Source organism: Alternaria incomplexa (assembly GCF_024043165.1).
Source record: "Alternaria incomplexa strain BMP 0042 chromosome Unknown scaffold_19, whole genome shotgun sequence".
Lineage (NCBI taxonomy): Eukaryota > Fungi > Ascomycota > Dothideomycetes > Pleosporales > Pleosporaceae > Alternaria > Alternaria incomplexa.
The window spans coordinates 372,234-392,524 of NW_026249868.1; the positions used below are offsets into that span (position 1 = coordinate 372,234).

The 20,291-nt window shown below is 52.5% G+C and overlaps 8 protein-coding genes across 8 annotated transcripts; 4 read left to right on the top strand and 4 right to left on the bottom strand.

Annotated features, from left to right (window-relative positions):
* Nucleotides 1–1,295: 1,295 nt before the first annotated feature.
* J4E90_010151 (uncharacterized protein) lies at nucleotides 1,296–3,565 on the top strand (the record flags this gene model as incomplete). Its single annotated transcript, XM_051439666.1, has 6 exons — nucleotides 1,296–1,631; nucleotides 1,686–2,170; nucleotides 2,221–2,465; nucleotides 2,524–2,751; nucleotides 2,804–3,183; nucleotides 3,242–3,565. 6 exons carry the CDS (start codon nucleotides 1,296–1,298, stop codon nucleotides 3,563–3,565), a joined length of 1,998 nt encoding a protein of 665 aa, XP_051286575.1.
* Nucleotides 3,566–3,741: 176 nt separating this feature from the next.
* Nucleotides 3,742–5,715, bottom strand: J4E90_010152 (uncharacterized protein; the record flags this gene model as incomplete). The annotated part of the gene is made up of 1 exon (XM_051439667.1): nucleotides 3,742–5,715. One exon carries the CDS (start codon nucleotides 5,713–5,715, stop codon nucleotides 3,742–3,744), a length of 1,974 nt encoding a protein of 657 aa, XP_051286576.1.
* A 414-nt stretch (nucleotides 5,716–6,129) lies between these two features.
* On the bottom strand, nucleotides 6,130–7,177 carry J4E90_010153 (uncharacterized protein; the record flags this gene model as incomplete). Its single annotated transcript, XM_051439668.1, has 2 exons — nucleotides 6,130–6,837; nucleotides 7,172–7,177. 2 exons carry the CDS (start codon nucleotides 7,175–7,177, stop codon nucleotides 6,130–6,132), a joined length of 714 nt encoding a protein of 237 aa, XP_051286577.1.
* Nucleotides 7,178–9,590: 2,413 nt separating this feature from the next.
* J4E90_010154 (uncharacterized protein) lies at nucleotides 9,591–11,860 on the bottom strand (the record flags this gene model as incomplete). Its single annotated transcript, XM_051439669.1, has 3 exons — nucleotides 9,591–10,460; nucleotides 10,509–11,616; nucleotides 11,664–11,860. 3 exons carry the CDS (start codon nucleotides 11,858–11,860, stop codon nucleotides 9,591–9,593), a joined length of 2,175 nt encoding a protein of 724 aa, XP_051286578.1.
* A 965-nt stretch (nucleotides 11,861–12,825) lies between these two features.
* Nucleotides 12,826–13,687, top strand: J4E90_010155 (uncharacterized protein; the record flags this gene model as incomplete). Its single annotated transcript, XM_051439670.1, has 2 exons — nucleotides 12,826–13,410; nucleotides 13,484–13,687. 2 exons carry the CDS (start codon nucleotides 12,826–12,828, stop codon nucleotides 13,685–13,687), a joined length of 789 nt encoding a protein of 262 aa, XP_051286579.1.
* Nucleotides 13,688–14,388: 701 nt separating this feature from the next.
* J4E90_010156 (uncharacterized protein) lies at nucleotides 14,389–16,058 on the top strand (the record flags this gene model as incomplete). The annotated part of the gene is made up of 2 exons (XM_051439671.1): nucleotides 14,389–14,738; nucleotides 14,786–16,058. 2 exons carry the CDS (start codon nucleotides 14,389–14,391, stop codon nucleotides 16,056–16,058), a joined length of 1,623 nt encoding a protein of 540 aa, XP_051286580.1.
* Nucleotides 16,059–16,202: 144 nt separating this feature from the next.
* On the top strand, nucleotides 16,203–17,593 carry J4E90_010157 (uncharacterized protein; the record flags this gene model as incomplete). Its single annotated transcript, XM_051439672.1, has 2 exons — nucleotides 16,203–16,721; nucleotides 16,781–17,593. The coding sequence occupies 2 exons, from the start codon at nucleotides 16,203–16,205 to the stop codon at nucleotides 17,591–17,593; spliced, it is 1,332 nt and encodes a 443-aa protein (XP_051286581.1).
* A 901-nt stretch (nucleotides 17,594–18,494) lies between these two features.
* Nucleotides 18,495–19,721, bottom strand: J4E90_010158 (uncharacterized protein; the record flags this gene model as incomplete). Its single annotated transcript, XM_051439673.1, has 4 exons — nucleotides 18,495–19,175; nucleotides 19,226–19,408; nucleotides 19,456–19,571; nucleotides 19,625–19,721. 4 exons carry the CDS (start codon nucleotides 19,719–19,721, stop codon nucleotides 18,495–18,497), a joined length of 1,077 nt encoding a protein of 358 aa, XP_051286582.1.
* Between the last annotated feature and the right edge of the window lie 570 nt (nucleotides 19,722–20,291).

Sequence of the window (20,291 nt, forward strand, 5' to 3'; positions counted from 1 at the left end):
CGCGACATGTCCAAGGTAACTTAGGTAGGCACGATGCTGCCTCTCCCACGCCCCTTCCAAAAACCCAGGCACGAGCCGGCACATGATTAACGCAATGCAGCAAGAGGAGGCACACAACACCATGACAATTCAGGACTCCTTGTAGACCACTCTCGCTTCTAGAAGACGTTCACAAGGAGCGACGCTTCGCGAAAACCACCACCATGCCGCAGATAACCGCCGAATTGCGACCATAGCCAAGCGACCGAGTCGATATCATCATTATCAACGCCAACACCTTCTTCTTCCACCACCAAAGGGCCATACCAACACGTACAATGGTCGGAGCGACCTTACGCCTGACCCAGAACACTGGGCATCCAAGCCGCCAAGGCAGTGATGTGCCGCATAGCCGGACGCCCTCTGACGATAACGATCACTCGGCGTAGCCATAATCTCAGTTGGCTGACGGCCAAAGATTCAGGTAGACCTGGAAGGCGACGGGTGGAACATGGGCCTGGTGGAGGAATTTACATCGCTCGGGACGTGTGTTGCCGGCGAAAAGACACCCGGACACAGCAACATCACAGATATATAGATGCACCTGCTGTCACGTGTGTGGCCCTTAACCCACGCCGAGACGACTGCGCTTAGGAACCAAGACATATTGGACCCCTCGTGGCTGACGGCCAAATCTGGTCCCACTCCCAGTGTATGGACGGATCCCGAGCATTACCCCAGACCTGGATGCATAGCTCTGTCGCGTGCGCGAGCTCTAACGCGCGCCAAGATCAGTACACTAAATTCCAAGGCTGACTGGAATGGCCCGACGATAGAACTACCCCTCGTGGCTGAGGCACCAACACAGGTCCAGCGCCATATCCGAGATGCATGCACGCCTGGCTCGGAATCGGCAGTGGTGTTGAGGACTCAGGATTCGTCGAACCAACCAATGCAACTCTGCTGATCACCCAAGACCCGTTGTACCCGAGTAGTAGGGTACGACCAAGCTAGCTGAGCCTCTGCGCAGGATCTGGGGAAGCCTTGGATGTGAGCGCCACACTACTAGTGCTGTTTGTAGAAGGAAGGTGGGCGATTGCTTGGGCTGGGCACATGCTTGGAGAGACAGGATATGTGGCACAACAACCTGGCTGTAGGAATCTATATACCGGGGTCTGACTGCGCGAATCTTACGGTTCGACTTCACGTTCGTCCTCGCAGCTCGCTTCTTAGGGCCGTGAATTGACTCGTCTCTCTATCAGGAGCGACCAACTCCTCTTTTCACATTCTCTACTTGCCTACGCCCAGCCGTCAAGATGGCTGCAATCAAGAATATCCTCATGAAGCTCTCGCCTGCGGCGAAAAAGAGCGAAGATGGACGCGACATGTTCTCGAACCGCATCCAATTCGTTCTCTGTGCCATGGGCGGTGCCGTTGGTCTCGGCAACCTGTTGCGCTTCCCATCCGTCGTGTATAACAACTACGGTCTCCAATTCTTCATCCCGTACCTGATCGCGCTCTTCTTCGTCGCTTTGCCAGTCCTGGTCCTCGAGATCTCCCTCGGAAGCGTTTACCGTGGTGGCCCGGTTCTCGCGTGGCACAGCAATAACAAGCGCGCCAAAGGCATTGGTCTAGCGGTCGTCTTCAATGGCGTAAGTGAGATGGACTTGCAATGATGAAGAAAGAGCGCTGACTAGCTATCACAGTACGTTGTTGTTACTTACTACGTTCCCCTCCTAGCATGGATCATGAAGTACTTCTCCCGCAGTTTTCAAAGCCCCCTGCCATGGAAAGACCAGGACCTCAGCGAATACTTCGCCAACGTCATCGTTGCCAACACGGACGCAGCTTCAACTGGTAGCTTCAATCCCGATGGCAGCGTCGCTTCGTACACTCAATACGTCGGGGCTGGTATGCTCGGAGAGACGGCAGGTTGGGCCATCTTCACCTGGTTCGTCACCTGGTTGTGCGTCTTTAGGGGTGTCGGTATGACCGGGCGCGTAATCTACGTTACCATGGGTCTCCCGCTGGTTCTCATCATCATCCTCATCGGCCGTGGAGTCTCGCTGCCTAATGCTGGAGAAGGCATCAAGTTATACTTTGCAACATGGCGCACCAGTGCACTTGAGAGCCCTCAGATCTGGCAAGCGGCTTTCGGTCAGATCTTCTTCTCCATTGGTGTTGGCTTTGGGTATGTTCGATTGTACATATCAGAGAACAAGTATACTGATACGTCCCTAGATACTTCACATCTTGGGCGTCCTACTGCTCGGCGCACTCCAATGCCGTGCAAGATGCTCTTATCATTGCTTTCAGCAACTCCGCTGTTGAAGTCATCGCTGCTTTCTCAGTCTTCGGAGTTATCGGCTATCTTGGCATTGATCCCTCGAGCGGCACGCAGCTCGGTACCTTCGTCACAGGATTCATCACGTATCCTGAGGCTCTTGCTCAGATGCCAGGTGCTCCGTTCTTCTCCGTCGTCTTTTGTGAGTCTTCACCTAACATCGCCTACCTGAAAACCCATGCTGATCGTTCCTCGCACAGTCTTCACCCTTTTCCTCCTCGGTCTCACATCCGCCTTCTCCCTCCTCGAAGTCATGACCACCCTCATCATGGACACGAACTGGGGCCGCAAACTTCCTCGCTGGGCTGTCTGCACCATTGTCACTATCATCTCTGCTCTCATTTCCCTGATCTATTGCACTGAGTTTGGTCTGCAAGCTTTGGATGCAGTCGACACCTACGTCAATGACATCGCTCTCTTCTTCACAGGTTGGTCTCCGCCCTAGTCCCCCCTTAGACCAAAAACTTACATAGTCACCAGTCTGGTGCGAGACATTTGCAGCAACATCACTCTACCGCTGCCGCGACGTCGCCCACCAAGTCGGCTGGCCCGCATACCTCATCTTCACCATCGGTTTTGGCGTTGCCCAGGGCCTTGGCATCCGCGTCGCATACGGATCGACACCAGGAACTGGCGCCGGTGTCGGTTTCGCCTTTTTCATCCTCAGCTCTCTCATCGCGGTCTTCGCAGCCCGAACACCTGCCATTCCCGGCCCACGATTCTTCGGTAAAAGCGCATTCATGAGCCGCTTCTGGTGGGTCGCTTTCTACCCTGGACACCAGCTTACCCGTGACATGAATGTGTTTATTGGCGTGGGAAAGAACTGGAACATCCCCTTTTACTGGGCTGTTATCATGAAGGTATGTCCACACCCAATCAGACCTTTGAATACATCTCGCTAATTGCATTGTCTCACAGTACATCTCCGGTCCCATCCTCGCTATCGTCCTCTCCTTCGCCTACCCCAAGTTCACACAACAACATATGTTCGACCCCATCATGATCTACGGTTTCAGCATCGTGCATCTCGTCGTACCAACCATTGTTCTGGGTCTATTAATGCCATCGTGGTTCAACTGGATCATCCCTTCTGAGAAGATTCTTCTCGGCGACAAGCCAGTTGCGCCTCTGGAAACGATTGACAACACGAACGCGATTATGGCGATAGCCAGCGAGGAGACTGGAGCGGCGCCACCGTACGAGGAGCCTAAGATGATGGAGACGAAGTCGACGAAGGTTTGAGCGGACTTTGTTGATACTCGATCGCACGTGTTTTCTATTGTAAGGATCGAGGGGGTTGTAGCTGGTGGCTAGACACTCGCTTATATATTTGTAATTTGAACTAGCGATACACCATCCGAGAGTTCCATACCTCTTCACCTTACATGGAATCCTCCGACATCCTGCGACTACCCATCCTACCTCGGACTAGCCCTAACCAACCACGCCCTAATCCCCTCCGTATGCCTCCTCGGCAGATTCTCCCACCTCCCCTCATCATACGTCTTATCCATCTCCCTCAAAATCCCCTGCGCTTTCCTCAGCTGCAGTCTCTTCGCCCCCGCCCAAGGCGTCTTATCAATAAACGCATCCGCCTCCCCCACCAACTCCATCCGCTTATCCCTCACCTCCTTTCCATCCTCCTTCTCCGCGTCACACAACTTACACTGACACCTAAAACCCCATGTCCTTTCCAAAAACCCCTGCCTGGTCTCGTAATCAAGCGACGCGTCGTACGGATGGAAAATCTCCTCGCCGGCTTTGATGGGCTGGGTCGCCCGGATGATTATCATATCGCCTGCGAACTCCTTCGTTGTGTTGGAAAGACAGGAATGGTTGATATAAGCGGCGTGGCGCCAAAGACCCGTGCTAGCGTTCCGTGCGCTTTCCTCGCCGAATTGGCTTCCAGGCCCGAACCCGTTCCGCGACATGATGTCGTGGACGCGGAAGACGTCCACGATGGCACCGTCTTCATTGCTGAAGATCTGTGGGCCTTCGCCTTGGTAGTCGCCGAAGAGGTCCATCAGCTTTTCTGTTTGAGAAGGCTGGTTTAGGCATTTCTGTACGAGTGCTTTTGCGAGACCGACGGGTGCGACGCGAATCCGGTCATCGCGGGTGTCGTATGTCATGGCTGTCAATGTGTCTTCTTCATGGCCCCAGACTACGCAGAAGGCTTTTTCGCACATGACGATGTCGCCGGTGGTGAGGTCGCGTGTTGCGTATAGGCCGCGGCCCTTTCCGGGACTGTCTTTGATGAGCGTGTTTTTGGTGAAGTTCCCGGCGTCGACGCGTGAGCGGGCTTTGGAGAGGTTGGTCCGGATTTTTATGAGGTCGTAGCCTCCTGTTTCTTCTTCGCGGAGGCGCGCTTCGATTTTCTTGAGTTGGAGTTTGGCGTCTTTGTCGTCAGGGGTCAGCTTTTGTTGCTCCTGGAAGAAGCTTCTGGCTTCTTGCCAATGGCTTTGGGCGTATGCGGCTGAACCCGCGCGGTAGTAGGCTTTACTGTCTAGTTCTTTGGACTTTTGATCTTCGCGTCCCGTCAGTGAGGCGCGGGCGTCGGTCTTTACTTCATCTAGGCGGCCTAATAGCAAGTTCACGTAAGCGCGATTTCGGGAAATGTCCCGAGCTAGATCGGGATTCGATTCTGCTAAGATGTCTTGCTTTGCGATCGCTAGGCCTGCTGTGTATTTCTCGTGGGCCAGTGGGAGATCTTGCTTCTTAAGGGCATTGTTTCCTTGAGTTTTGAACCTCGTGGCTGCCTTTTCTGCAGCTGCTGCATCCTCAAAGCTCTTTGGACCTTCTTCATGGCAAATGACTAGGTCTGAAGGATGGTCTATGCGTAGTGTAGGCTCGCCCTGTTCAGTGAGGGTAAAGTACGGCTCCTTGATGATGAAACGCTTGGTCGACTCCAGTACATCCTCGCTATACCGCGACTTGTGCAGCAGTATTTCCAGACGCTCTGCATCAGTTCCATCTTCATTTTGAACCATAGTCCATGACCTCGCTACGAGTGTGACTACCGGGCTTTCTCGCTTGACCACCAATTTGCGGCCTCGGTGATGCGTTTCCATCTTGAGATCTGACATCTTAATCGGTTCCAGATCTGACAGTGGGGTCGTGCATGGTGGATACGGCCGGCCTACTCCTATGACTGGAATAGTAGTTGAGGTCTTCCCCTGGGTTTGCAGCATATCGGGATCCGGCGCACCGCCCATGTCGGCCATGAGAGCTGCGCCAGTGGCCGCCTGGTGAGCGGCCAGTTTGTCTCTTGGTTCTTTTACATTTCCACTTTGCTCCTCACACTTTTTGAATCGGTCCTTAATTGTGTTCTGGATGCGCTCCGCCTCTTTCTCTGTCAGATAGATCGTGTTATCTTCTCTTTGGCTGTTCGCCATCTTTCCGACCTGTGCCGTCGAGCCCCGATCGGCTTCTGCAGATTGGTTACACGGCGTTGCTGGGGTCCTTCTTCGCCCACCAAAATTTCGACCGTTTCCGATTTACTTCGACGACAGTCGCGGCCTGCCAAAAGTTTGCGAAACGGCCTGGCGAAAAGACTCGAAAGGGAAGATGAGACGAAATTACGCGACGCGGCACCCAGAGTTCAAGATGACAGAATTGATTTCTGGTTGAGTCAGATTCTTTCTCACTTGAAGTTTAACACCAGACGCGCAGGCGCATTCGGAGGGGTTGAAGCTAGCTGAAATTTGTTATCGATAAATGCGGGGCTAACCGCGACACCTTGGAAAGCGGAACTTGAAGCCGCCCTTGAAGTTTACCAACGCCGAACATTGACCGTGTCAAAGAAGGATCTACTTCCACACACTCGAACTTTCTGCGCCCGCCTCCTTTCCCTTTTGATAAGTCTCACTCAGACTGTTGTATAGACTCTTGACCCTTTCGATCTCACCCAGTAGCCGCTTCCTCTCGCTCTCATCCTCAATCTCTCCAACGACATCGGCAAAGCTCTTCGCAGTAAAGAACTTGTTCTTGCGGTTGGAAAGCTGCCGGCTTTGTACCTGCTCTTCAGTCTCGCCCTGTCCTTGTACCCGAAATACCTCTTGCAGGATGTCGATATCGTACGGGATTCCGAAGAGATCCCGGCTATCTTCGTATGTGAACAAGTAGTAGAACTCGTTGAAACCCGCCCATGTTATGCCACTCAGACACAGGGAACAGGGCTCGTGGGTAGTGAGGAAGATGCAGTCTTTGGCGGGGTGGGGTCGTGTTGATGGGTCAGGAAAGTCGACGGTGCAGAATTGTTGGATGCAGTTGATCTCGCCGTGTAAGAGGGGTGAAATACGCTCGTTGTTCGTAGCGAGAGTGTATGGTGTAAGGTCTTTCCGGGAAACAATGGCTGCTCCGAAGAGTTTGGAGCCACTTGAAACGCCTTTTTGCGTCAGTGGTATGATGCTATCTTCGATGGTAGACAGCAGGCTCGAGACTAATTCCTCGGGTGGTAGTGATGTTGAAGTTGTGTTCGAAGACATCTCGTAAACGCTGAATTGCACGAGCGGAAACTGATCTCGTGAGATTTGCGAATTCCACCTTGAATCAATGTGGGTGTTAAGTTAGACAAAAGACACCGCTCCCGCCTATCGCTCGTGTGTGTTTGTTGATGGGGTTGCTCTTCATCCACACGTCGGAGGCTGCCGGTGGCGCATGCCGCGGGACCTTCCGATGGATTTATAGCGGGGCGCTACCGTCCGCAGCGTAGACCTCCAGCTCCTTTACTTTGCAGTTCCGTAAGGTCTGTCTGTACTAAGACTCGCCCCAGATTTTTGGTTGTGCAATGATCATTCCGCATGAGGGTCGTAGCATATGAACCTGCTAGCCGATCAAAAGTGCGGTCACATTCATTGTGCAGCTCTTCTGATCAGCGGATCTGAATCAAACCTGGCCTCGATTCGCCCGAAAATATATCGTCGAGTGGGTGAGGAACGCCTTCCATCTTTTTCCTGTTCAAGGCTGCCATGTATGAGCCGCCAACGATACGATAAAAGTCATCCTGTGGGCGCAAGATCACAGGAAAATCAGTGTTCCACAATAGGGCGACGTGATCCCCAGACTGTGCGGCGGCTGGACACGTTCCAATGTAGCCCCTTTGGGTAAGGAAGAACCTCTGAAGATTGCCATGGTGGAAATTTTCGTTGTCTAACAGTGATGAGTCTTGTACAGATGCAATTTCGCTCATCTCCAACAGCAGCTACGCTATGGATCTCAACATGGCATGCTCTCCGTGTTTTGCATACTTCGCTATTGCCTCTGGAGATCTTTCTAGCGGGGGTTGAGAAGCTGCGTAGAAAACACTGACATGGTTTTCTGAAGTCATGTAGTAGGTAGCGGTCTCACACAAGTCTACCATGACGGCCTTGTATCCGGAGTCCGCTTCTGCAGGCCTGATGTGCTCATCCCAGAACGTTTCCAGAATAGTCATCGGCAGTCCGAACTCCAGGATGTCCGTGAAATCCGAGAGAGCCACAATCATGTCTAAAGTAGTGCTCAACACGTTGAGAGTGTCAATAGCGAGCAGGTCGAAATTGGATGGTAATGCAGACGTTAGCTCAAGAACGGATCCTGTGAAGGAGATGCCGTTCTCTACGGAAAGACCGCCAGACTTACAAATATCGTGCAGTCTTTGGCAGAATGGAAAGTTGTTGACGAGAGGCAGGTCCCAACGCGTAGACCACGAAGGCATGTCACCTGGCTGCCACTGTTCCAGCTGTTCCTCATGTTGAATTGCTAAGACGATCTCTTCTGTCAAACCTTGCTGTAAGGCCCGAATAGCAAATTGTCGATAGACATGTTCCACAGGTAAGGTATAGTCCGGTATGGTAGCTTTAGCTAGCGACTGTCCAGCGGGATCTTCTGCTACCCAACGGTCGTTACCGCATTCTAGTCCCAAGATTGCGAAGATCCGGTCGCGACTGTCTGAGCATCCAAATGCCCTGGCCGTATGGATTGTTCCCATAAAACTCGTCGCGGAAGAGCGTTGATCCTTGATTGCAGACAATCGGGATATGGGCCCGAGCATCCCCGATCTGTACGGCGTGAAGCGCCATATGACGTCTGACTTCTGAAGGTTGCTGATAGCTAGGTTGATATGTGTCCATTGGACTATTTCCGCGCCCCACAGGAAGAGCAGATCCTTCGCGAGTGCGAATTCCTGTATGATCCAAACATGCCCCCACCATGGACATTCACCCAAGGCGCGAAAGGAGTACCACTTTCCAGGGTATTTGTCCATATACATTGTCAACAAAGTCTTAAGCTCTTCAGGATCTAGATCTCGCTGGCCTAGCGTGACGCTGATATTGAATGCCTCGCGGGCGAAATCGTATGTGTCAGGACCCAGCCAGACTAGGACTCGCTGCGCATTGCGGAAGACACGTTGCATAAGCTGCACTTGATGCGACTTCTCGATATTGTCAACCTGATTGATACACAGTCCGTCGATCCATACTGTCCGACTCTGATCCGGTGACCGGACTCGTAAAAGAGCCTCGTGCAGACTGCGAGTCACTGGAGTGACCTTGGAATTGCAGGTAATCGAATATGACAGATCCGAGTCGCCCCAAACGTACGAAATCGCCTCGAAGTCCGGATTGTTGTCAAGGTCGCAATGCTCTAGGCTGCACGTGAGAGGATCTGTTTCGGGCACAGGATGAACATGCAGGACCCTGATTGTCGTCGGCGAAGCTAGCTGCTTGTACATGACATGAAAGGATTGCGGAGTTAGCGCATCGCTGAAATTAACTGGACGGACTTGCAGGAGCCGAGAGATTCATAGGAAGGCAACAGCGTTTGTAGAAATATGGCAGCTGTAGGATAGTTGATGGACCAATGATACACCGAACAGACTTCAGCCTTGCATGCCTAGGAGCAGAGGGCTGGTTGGATGCTGTTGGATATAGGGCGGAGGAACCTTGGAACGCATGATCATGGGGACAGAACTTCAGCCCCATTAGCCCAGAAGTGATGAGGTGTATACTAGATTCGAGTTGTATGGGAGAAGCAGTTGGAGATGGGGCGCAAGTAGCTGCTAGAGTGCAAGTAGCTGCTAGAGTGCAGATGAGATGTCCAAGTACTCAGGTGGGCCCACTAGCAAGTCACGTGAGCAGGCACGGGACGCGGTCGACGCGTCGTGCATCCTGACATGCGTCGCAATCTCAATCGCGACAACGAGCCAAAACGATGCCCATGCGCAGTCAAATGAAGATTGGTACGGTCAGATGTGCATTTGGATAATTACTCTATCTCTATTATACAAGCCTCACAAATCCACAAACTCGCCCTTCAGCAGAGGATCGTCGCGCACCTGCTGCAGGTAGCTCTCCACCTTGGCTGTCAACGCAGGCACATCGAATCCGAAATACTTATAAGCAGCTTTGCCTGGCAAACTGTGACCGAAGCGCTTCATGCAGCAAGCGGCATCAGCATACCTCTCCCATCCGTTCGGCGCGAACGGCTCAATGACGACAGCTGGAATACCGCGATGCCTTTGCAGCGTGTCACGCTTGTATTGTGTAGGTTGAGCATCGAACAACCGCTGACATGGGAAGCTCACGACACGCGCCTTGATGTTCTTCGCCTTTAGCTCTTTCGCTGTATCAACGGCATGATGCAGCTCTGCACCCACACCGATAAGCGTCACGTCCGCTTCCTCGACCTCTTCGATCACGTATGCGCCCTTCGCTACCAGGTCTCGCTTCGTTTGCGGTAGTTGAGGAAGGGTATGCCGAGATGTCGAGATGATACTCGGTGTGTTCTTCGCTTCAATCGCTGTAATCCACGCACCTGCCGTCTCCTCGCTATCGGCAGGTCGGATATACAATATATTGGGCATCGCGCGGTAGAGATTGGCGAGTTCGATCGGCTGGTGGGTTGGGCCGTCTTCGCCCATGCCGATGCTGTCGTGTGTGGCCGCATGTATGACCTGCAAACGTTGCAGCGCTCCCATGCGAACGGCCGGAGCTGCGTAGAGGTAGAACATGAAGAAGGACGATGTGACGGGAATGAACGTGTTTGGGGCGTATGCTGCCAAACCGTTGGATATGGCGCACATGGCATGCTCTCGCACACCATAGTGGATGTAGCGTCCGCTGTAGTTGCCGACAATGCCGCATGTGGTCTTCAGGTCGGGCTAGGTGGAGTTAGCAATGATGCTTCCAACTGGATGAGCACAGCTTACATTTTGGAAGTCGACCTTGCCCTTCCAGTTCATGTTGACTGAAGGCGTCAGATCAGCGGTGCCGACCATGAAGTTGTTAATCTTCTCAGCAATCGTGTTGAAGACGAGGCCTGACGCTTTCCTTGTCGCTGTAGGCGCCTCAGGAAATGAATTGGGGACCAAATCCTTCCAGTTGTCCGTCAATCGACCTTCGATGCGGCGTCTGAAGTCTGCACCCTCCTCCGGGTACTTGCTCTGGTACTCTTCTACTTTCTTCTCCCATGATTTCACAAGCTCCTCGCCCCTTGCGGGAATGTCTTCGAAGAACTTGCGCACCTCTTCGCTGACAACGAAATGTTCCTCAGGGTTGAAGCCGTACGCCTTCTTCATGTTGGCTACATCAGCTGCTCCGAAGGCCATGCCATGGGCAGTGGCATCGCCTGCGACAGCACTACCGAGACCGATCACTGTCCGGACGTTGATGAATGTGGGCTTCTCGGTGGATGATCGCGCTTTGTTTAGGGCTTCGACCAGGCCCTCGATGTCAAAGCACCCATCCTCGATGTCGATGATATCCCAACCGCATGCTGCCATCTTGGCGTTGACGTCCTCGGTATTGGTAAGGTCGACAGAACCGTCGCAGGTAACTTGGTTGTTATCATAGATGATCGTAAGGTTGTTAAGCTTCAGATGGCCAGCAAAAGAGATCGCTTCCAGAGCGACACCTTCCTGCAGACATGCATCGCCGATCATACACCATGTGTGATTCGACACGACCTCGAAATCCGGTTTGTTGTAGATCGCCTGGAGGTTCTTCGTCGCCATTGCCAATCCGACCGCATTGGCTACACCCTGTCCCAACGGACCAGTCGTCACCTCAATGCCTTCATGCTCGATTTCAGGATGGCCTGGGCACAAAGCGTCGGCGCGCTCTGAGTGGTACGACTTCAGCTGGTCGAAAGTCATGGCTTTGTAGCCTGTGAGGTGCAGGAATGTGTATTGGAAAAGACAAGTGTGGCCATTTGACAGGACGAATCGGTCGCGATTGAAGTAGTCAGGCGTGTGCGGTGCGTATCGCATGGCATATTTCCACAACGCAACACCAATGGCCGCCATACCAATAGCTCCTCTGTCGCATTGTAAGCTTTGCTACTACAAGTACTGATTGGTACTTACCCGGGATGTCCGCCATTGAACTGCTGACATAGATCCGCAATGAGCAGCCTGAAAGTTTTCAAGACATGGTCTTGCTCTTTTGACAACTTCTGAACAGATGACTGTTCCAGTTTCGCTTCTTTCTTCAGTCCATCTACGACATTCTTGCCGTAACCGGTCGAGCCGCTGACCTGCGGCGAATCTTGCGAGGTGTGCATCGTGTGAGGTTGTGCAGGGTTTTGCGAGTTGCGAACTTCACAATACAAACATTAGTACGGATCAAACAACATCGGGAGGCGCATCATACATAAGTACACCGCGTGCTGTACTGAAAACTAATCTTCGACGTCTATCCAGAACATTTGGCCGGGCATGCCACATCCGGTAATCCGACGCGTCGCTGTTGCGGAGACAGGCTCGGTGTCTTCAATTCCTATTGGGCGACAAGGCTATAGGCTAGTCGAATACGGTAACCAGAGCCACCAGCACACTACGTTGTCAGTCCCGCTGGAGATTTCCCCGCATTTTGCCACGACTATTGCGCATTCCAGCCTCCGGGTTGAGGGATGGGATTTCCACTTTGGCAAGAATGGCAATTTGGCGCGCTGAACATGTGGGGCTACTTGATACACCTCTACCCGTTTCCCCCAACTTGACGACAGTTGCTCTTTCTTACTGGTGGTAATCAGTCTTTACACCGCGACAAGTAAACATGACCCCAGCACTGGTAGATGCGTCCTCCGCTTCTGGCGCCCATAAACAGAAACCCACTATCAAGACACCGCTGCCAAATCCCTCGCTCCAAGTCACCGCGGACCACAACTTGAAACTGCAAGAAGCCCCTGTGTATGCACCAGCAAAGGGAGAAGTACTATTGCATATCAAGGCTACGGGTGTTTGTGGGTAAGACGCCTCAAACCGCGCACATGTCCGAAGCTGATGATGGTGTGCCAGATCTGACATCCATTTCTGGAAAGCTGGGAGAATAGGTTCACTTGTTGTCGAAGGAGACTGCATTCTCGGCCATGAAGCAGCCGGCATAGTTCTGCAATGCGGTGAAGGCGTTACGACTTTAAAGCCTGGTAGATTCACCTCTCTGAGTTCAAGACCACGACTAACATATATCTTAGGCGATCGGGTAGCAGTAGAACCAGGCGTGCCATGCGGCACATGCTTCCTCTGCATGGACGGCCGCTACAACCTCTGCGAAGACGTCCAATTCGCCGGCGTCTATCCATATCACGGCACCATCCAACGCTACAAAACGCATCCCGCAAAATGGTGCCATAAACTCCCCTCCAGCGTATCCTACGCCGAAGGCGCACTTCTTGAACCACTTTCTGTCGTCATGCACGGTATCAAGTCCGCCGGTTTATCTCTAGGCCGCGGTGCAGTGATTTGCGGCGCAGGTCCTATCGGTCTCATTGCCCTCGCTGCAGCACGAGCGAGCGGAGCGCATCCCCTCGTTATCACGGATCTTGAACCTAAGCGCCTGGCATTCGCAAAGCAATTTGTACCAACGGCCCTCACGTATCAGGTCGATCGTAATCTAGATGCGCAAGGCAATGCGAAGAAGATCAGAGAGCTATTCGACTTCGAGAACGTGGGCGAGTATGGTGCACCTGAGACTGTGCTAGAGTGCACCGGTGTGGAGAGTAGTGTTGTTACTGCTGCGTATACGGCGAGGAGAGGGGGTACGGTCATGGTGATTGGGGTCGGGAGGGAGATTATGAATAATCTGCCGTTTATGCATTTGAGTCTTGCTGAGGTAGGTGTACCATTCTTCATTACATTCACGTATGTGGGCAAGTTTGAACCCGGGTTTGCTGACACTGCTGTAGATCGATCTCAAATTCATCAATCGCTACCGTGATACATGGCCCTCCGGCCTTCAATGCCTGGCTGGTGGTATCCTTGATCTGAAACCACTTGTCAGCCATACGTTCCCGTTGGAGAAGGCACTGGATGCGCTGCACACTTGTGGCGATTTGAGCAATGGGAGTATCAAGGTGCAGATTATCGATGAAGTGGACGATGTGTTGTAGCAACGTTCAGCTTGGCGAATCAATGACGTAAACTTTCGGCCTTATAAAACGGTTGTTGATGCTCGTCGCTTCCCTGTGATGGCTTAAATGACTCCTTCCCCGCTCGCCAAACACCTAGCTTGATCTTACCCCATATGGTGCTCGCGATCGTCCCACCAAATTACACCATTTATCCAGTCTACAATCCTTCGGAGTACACTTCTGACCGCGACCGGGAGAACTTCGGTCGCCCTTCGACGCCACCATTGGGCAGCAGAGTTCCGGCAAAACCTCGGATGCGCCAATGTAATGTGAGGGGAATAGCTGTCTTGGAATCACTCACGATGCGACATGGAAGGATGCCTCATACGTACCGACATACCGGATCTGGGGAAGCTCACTAACGCAATCCTTGATTGAAGTGAGTAGACACGGGCATCGAACGACGACGCAGCGGCAAACGTGGTAATCACATAACCCAATCATCCGCCAGATCGCGACGGTACTGTCTACGATCACTCCTTCACTGCATGCGTATCAATTTATCCGTCATGTAGGTGACCTTGACATTGCAGCAAGTTGTATAAAACACCGCCTCGCATTCTCCAGAACTATGCACCATCTCTGAGCTGGGGTAAACCTGGTCTGAATCATTCCGTCTATATCCGCCACTTTGATCACGGCAGCCTCGGTGCAATCATCTCGCATCTTCGCAGACTACCATGGCTATAGAGGAAGATCAAAAGTCCAACACTGTCGAGTTTACAGAACGCCTACCGGAAGAAACGACTACCGCGGCCACATCCGAACTGGGTCATCTCGCCAACCAGGAAGACCATGAAGTTGGGAAACTTGCGTCCTTCCGCAAGTACCCCTGGGCTTGTGCATGGTCGATATACATGGTCTGGGTAGTGCTATTAGTCAGCTTCGAGAACCAAGCAGCTGGCAATGTTATTGGTATACCAGAGTTTAGGAAAGACTTCGGCCATCAATTCACTGCGAATGACGGCAGTGTGAGCTATGTCATTGACGCTCAGTGGCAGTCGGCTTTCCAGGGCGCACCTGTAGCTTCGTAAGTAACCCACTCGAATCGAACGCTAGAAGAGACTAACGCTTCAGTGCTATCGTGGGTGCCCTCGGATGTGGCCAACTCGCTGACTGGCTTGGTCGCCGTCTAGTGATCATGATCTGTCTCGCAGTCACCTTCGCCGCAATAACCATGGAGTTCGTCGCAACAACTAACGAGATGTTCTTTGGGGGCAAGTTCCTGAACGGTTTCGTCGTCGGTGCCCTAGCATCTGTCACCGTGACTTATATTGGCGAAGTTGCTCCGTTGAAACTCAGAGGCATGCTGACTTGCTCGACTGCGCTTTCATACACCCTCGGTCCGCTTATAGTCGCACTCATTGTGAACTCCACGGGCGTATATACCAATCGCTGGGCATACCGCGCAGTCTTTTGCGCTCAGTACGGATTCGCCGGGGTAGCTGCCGCTTTCGTCTGGTTCATGCCCGAGTCACCGTGGTGGCTCGCATCCAAGGACCGCCAAGCTGACGCACTGAAGGCCCTCAATAGCCTTGGTCATCGCGGCTTTGCAGGCGAGCAGAAGCTCGCTCAGATTATGACGACTCTACAAGAAGTCAAGCACGAGACCGAAGGCGTCACCTATCTGGAGTGCTTCCGTCGGTCCAACCTACGGCGAACCATCATCTCAGTCATGCCACTCACTATCCAGTCGCTCAGCGGCATCATGTTTGCAGCTTCCTATTCGACGTACTACATGCAACTCGCCGGCTTCACCACCGCCATGTCGTTCAAGTTGCAAATCGTGCAGCAAGTCCTCTCTCTTATCGGAAACGTCATATCATGGTACCTAGTTGATCGTGTTGGCCGCCGCAACCTTACCTTCTGGGGACTCTTCGTGCTCACCATCATCTTGTTCGTCATGGCCGGTCTCGCGGTCGTCGGCACGGCACCCGCACTCAAAGGCGCTATCAGTATGATCCTACTCTACTGCTTCTGGTATAATGTCACCATCGGCGCGACTGCTTACACTATCCTGTGCGAGACATCGACCTCACGTCTTCGCATCAAGACTATTGCTATCGGCCTCGCTCTTCAGAACGCGCTTAATACCATGTGGAGTTTCGTACTGCCTTACTTGTTCAACCCCGATCAGCTCAACCTCGGTGGAAAGCTGGGCTTCATCTTTGGTGGTTTATCTGTGTTGTGCTTGGTGTATCTTTGGTTCTTTCAGCCTGAGACGGCGGGTCGGACTTACGAAGAGTTGGATGAGATGTTTGTTAATCGAGTCAAGGCGAGGAAGTTTGGAACGCACAGGACGGATGCGCAAGCTATGGGTCAGGCGGTCGAGAAGAAAGAAGCCGCATAGATTGCTGAGGTAACATGATAATCCAGCAAATCGCAATGCCGCTTGAGCAGCAAGCTCTACACCTTCATAGAGGAGATGACATATTCCGCTAGGTTTATTCCTCGACTCTTCCACATACATAGACGATTGGATACAGCTACAAAAATGACTCCGAACACTCCGGAAACGACGAGCATACCGCTAGACGATGCAGAGCCGCCAAGGCTACACACAAAGTGCAAGACCTGCCGTCAAGAGATTCCTCTTCACTGCACAGGTCTAGCTGATCTATTGGCACGCTTCACGCCAGTCCAAGACAGCGTGTTAAATTATCTTGCCATCCGCGACATCGTTGCACTTTCTCGGACTACCAAGGCGCTCAGTGGATGTGTTGGTATAGTGGAACGCACGCAGTTTAATGTTAACGAAAGACTGAAGCGCTTCTTTGAGAACCCGAAGGCGTTTCGTTCGCTACAGGCAAAGCACAACATCGTCATTGGCGGTACCTTCGCGCTCGGCTTCATGTCAAGGAAGTATCTAAACGTCAACTTACAAGAAGTTAATACATGCTTGTCAGACGAACTTCTCGTGCAACAAGGAGCACACGCCGAAGCTCTAAAGTCCTTTCTCGTGAGTGAAGGGTACAAGCTCACAGGCACGAGGCCTACACCAACTACACCAAACGTGAGTCCTCCATTACCCACTCTATCTGAATTGCCAACTTAGCCAACCCCAAATTTTAGCACCTGATCATCATGGTCCGTACAAACGCCCAGGAACTGCGACGCGTGGCATTCGTCGAGCTGGAGACACCTCCGTTTTCCGGAATAAGGAACGCTGCATTCACAAGCGACGTCAATTTCATCACATGGAATAAGGCCTACTCGGTGTTTGCGTACCAGACCTTCATCTTGCAAGAGGGCTATCTACTCAAGCACGTTGCGGATATAGCAGCGGATCGCACACTGAAGGTGTGGGACAACATCGGCATCAGCATCGCTCCCATTCATTTCCAGGACGCGCTTCAGTTAGAAGCCAGCACTGATTCAGGAGCCAGCGGTCCAGGATCAAAGATGATGAGAAAGAGATTGATAGGCGACAGACACTCATGGATAATATATCTCGACACGGATGGTATCGAACCGCCGCCGTTCCAAGATAATTCCTTCGACTATGCCGGGTTCGAAGTTACGACGTCCATTAAGAACACGATTTTTCTGCCGTCGCCCGGCCCATTCCCTCCATTCGACCACTACACCATCAAGATGACAGTGCTTAAAAGCCGTGTCCTGCGCCATGAATACGCGTTCGCTGATCGAGCTCGCGTAGAGAATTGTCACTTCAGGGATCGGGCTGTTATGCAGCTTTACGCTCTACCGAGTGAACATCGACCTCGGGGATTTGCTCAAATATTTGCCCTGAGGCAGATGATCGATTTGAGCGGTATCGGTGACTTTGTGCCCCCGGGAGGATGGATATTTCACGACGACGAGATGGTCAAGATGTTGGAGATGAGGTATCCGGGGGCTGTACGAGTTATTGAGAGGGGAAAATAGCAGTGGAGCAGCATTACCGTGTATTGCGATCGCGAAGGAAGTAGCATCGAAACGTTGTACGTCGAACCTTAAAGAAAATAATTACCATGCAACTGCTCTTGAGAGTGGCCTCCTCAGTGTGCGATGGCACCGCCAGTTACCATACATACCCTGACACGCCATCCTTCCGAAAGTTCCCCGCGCACCAGCCCAGCAGCCCATGACTATCTTTATCACCAAACACCCATCTTACCCCAGTATCTCCTCTCCATGTTCCTTCAGCCCCAAACGCCATCCCTCATCCTTCTTTCTGCATCCTGCAACCCGAATCCTCCCACCTCCTCGGTAACCGAACACCCCGGACCCATCTATTTCAAGTACCCATACACACCTTGTCATACGCGCGGTAAAGCCATGTGCCCGTCCCCTATGCCAGCGTATCGTATCACAAAAGCAGAAAGGTCTGCTATATGCTACGCGAACGTGGGGGCTGTGTTCGGGAATAAAGCGTTAATGACCATGAATGGACATGGATAGGCGTCTACTAAGACTTTTAATCGCCGAACACCACGGGAATGGAACGGGAAGTTTCATATGTCCGGTCTCGATATGCAGGACTTCTGAGAACGGTTCGGGGTTACCCATGGTGTATGGTCTTAGCGCGACCAGAGTGCTCCACTGCTGAAGGAGTAAGTGTGCTCGTGACGCTTGGGATGTTACACAGGAATATCCGCTGAGCGGGTATAACGGGCCTTCGATCTGTGCAATCACGATGGGCATACGCGATGAAGTGGAGTGTGGAACTTAATGTATATGTTGAATTCGCTGTAAAAATGCAAACAATGCAATGAGGTAGAGCGGTGATGTCGTGCCCAAATGAGTATGATCCCATACCTCCCATCTAAGTAACATGCTTGTGGACTCATTTGACGGCCTTTGATGTCGCGTCATGCTCACTAGCATCATCATCCAAATCGTCGTCCCATTCATCCCTCCTTACACCACTTTGTTCCGCCACTGAAGTAGCAGCGCCAGGAGGTGGCGCATCGTCGTCGCTCTCATCCTCGAACGCGGCTGGATCGGCCAGTGGCTGACTCTCTGGATCTACATTTCTTCTCTCTTGGGGGCTCGTCCTCTTTGGCGCACCCTCCACTCCTTCATCCGCAGAGACAGAGATGCCTCTCCGACCCCACTTGTTCTTCGGTTGAGTGGTATCGTTGCGCTGTCCAGCGGTTTCCTCGTCGTAGTCGAAGTCCATGCTCTTCCTGCCCACGAATCGACCCACGATCCATCCGCGACCCAGGTCATCCGAGTCTACCACCCCGCCGTGTCGGAGCTTCACGCGCTGGCGCGTGTAGTATACCCATGCGAAGTCGATCATGAGTGCCGTTTGGATGGAGCCCCATACCCACGATGTAGGATCGAGATAGTCGTCTTCCTTGACGCCGCGCATGATCCAGTTGAGAACATATAGGGCACGGTATGTACCCAGTGTGACTAGGTAGTAGGAGTCGATGACGGTGGGTACAGTGGTTTGGCGAAGGAGGAGGAGTTGCGGGATGACGCAGACGGATTCGAGGATTTCGGAAAAGACCCAGAGAATCTATTATGTCAGTATCCAATCGTGCTTGGTAAGTGGTGTAGAGGTCTTACCTTCATGAAGGTGCTATGCCCGAGAACGTGATCCCTAAACATAAGGTACCAGAATGGGGTAATGAGGATGCTGCCTAGCAGACAGTACATGCCAAACTTCCATGCCTTCTCTCGCTCCCTTGTGCGCGCATATACACTTGTCATCAAGAAGATGATGTACAGCGATGATAGCGTGTAGAATATCTGACCGGTTAGCCGCGTACGCGTAGACGTATGCCGGGCCTCCGTACCTTCAGCGAGAAGTTCCACGTATGCCACCCATCTTTGGTGATGGAAGAGCTGAAGATATCGAGATATCGCGTGCCGAAAACGAGCGCGTAGAGGACCTGGGTGATGAGGGATACACCTTCATACGTCAGCCCATGTCGCAAGCTTCAAGTGGTGATAAAGCCAACTCACCCTCAGCGCTGCTGTTGGAGTGTATCGCCCATATCAGTATCAGCTTCGATGACGTATGCGAGACGTCGCCGAGGATGTGAAAGAGGTTGAACCCCATCTTGGGGATAAATAATGCTATGCGACGGCTACACAGCACTAGGCCAGCCGCCTGTCGCCTACGTGTTGGGGCTCAAAGCGCGCTTCCGGCACTCGGTGCCAAGAAGAGGATCGGGGATAAATAGGTGCTGGCGCGAGGATGTGCAGCACCACTTCCGGTAGGATTTGGGGTCGAGGATAGGAAAGGACGGGGAGGCGATGGGCGGGCTGGTTGGTGATGCGTAATGTCTTCCCCGGGTTTGACGCAAGCTACCACGCTACATGTAACGTGCTTGGCAATTCCCAAGGGTCCACACTAGCGCGTCACATGCGGCCTAGTCACCCGAGCTAGCCTGGAGAATCGGAACGCGAGGCTGCAAACTCCACATCTTGTTCTTGGATATGTGGTCTAGCTTCGAGGATTTGCAGGAGATTAAAGATTGTTGGCGAGCTTAGACGATGTTGAGAATTGCGTTTGCATGCATGCGTCTTTCTCGATAGGCGGTCGGTGTGACTACCGATTCGGCATAGGCTACCGACTGCTTGGTCAGAACGCTCATCGTGACCTTGTAGCTCAGAAGTTCTGATCTAC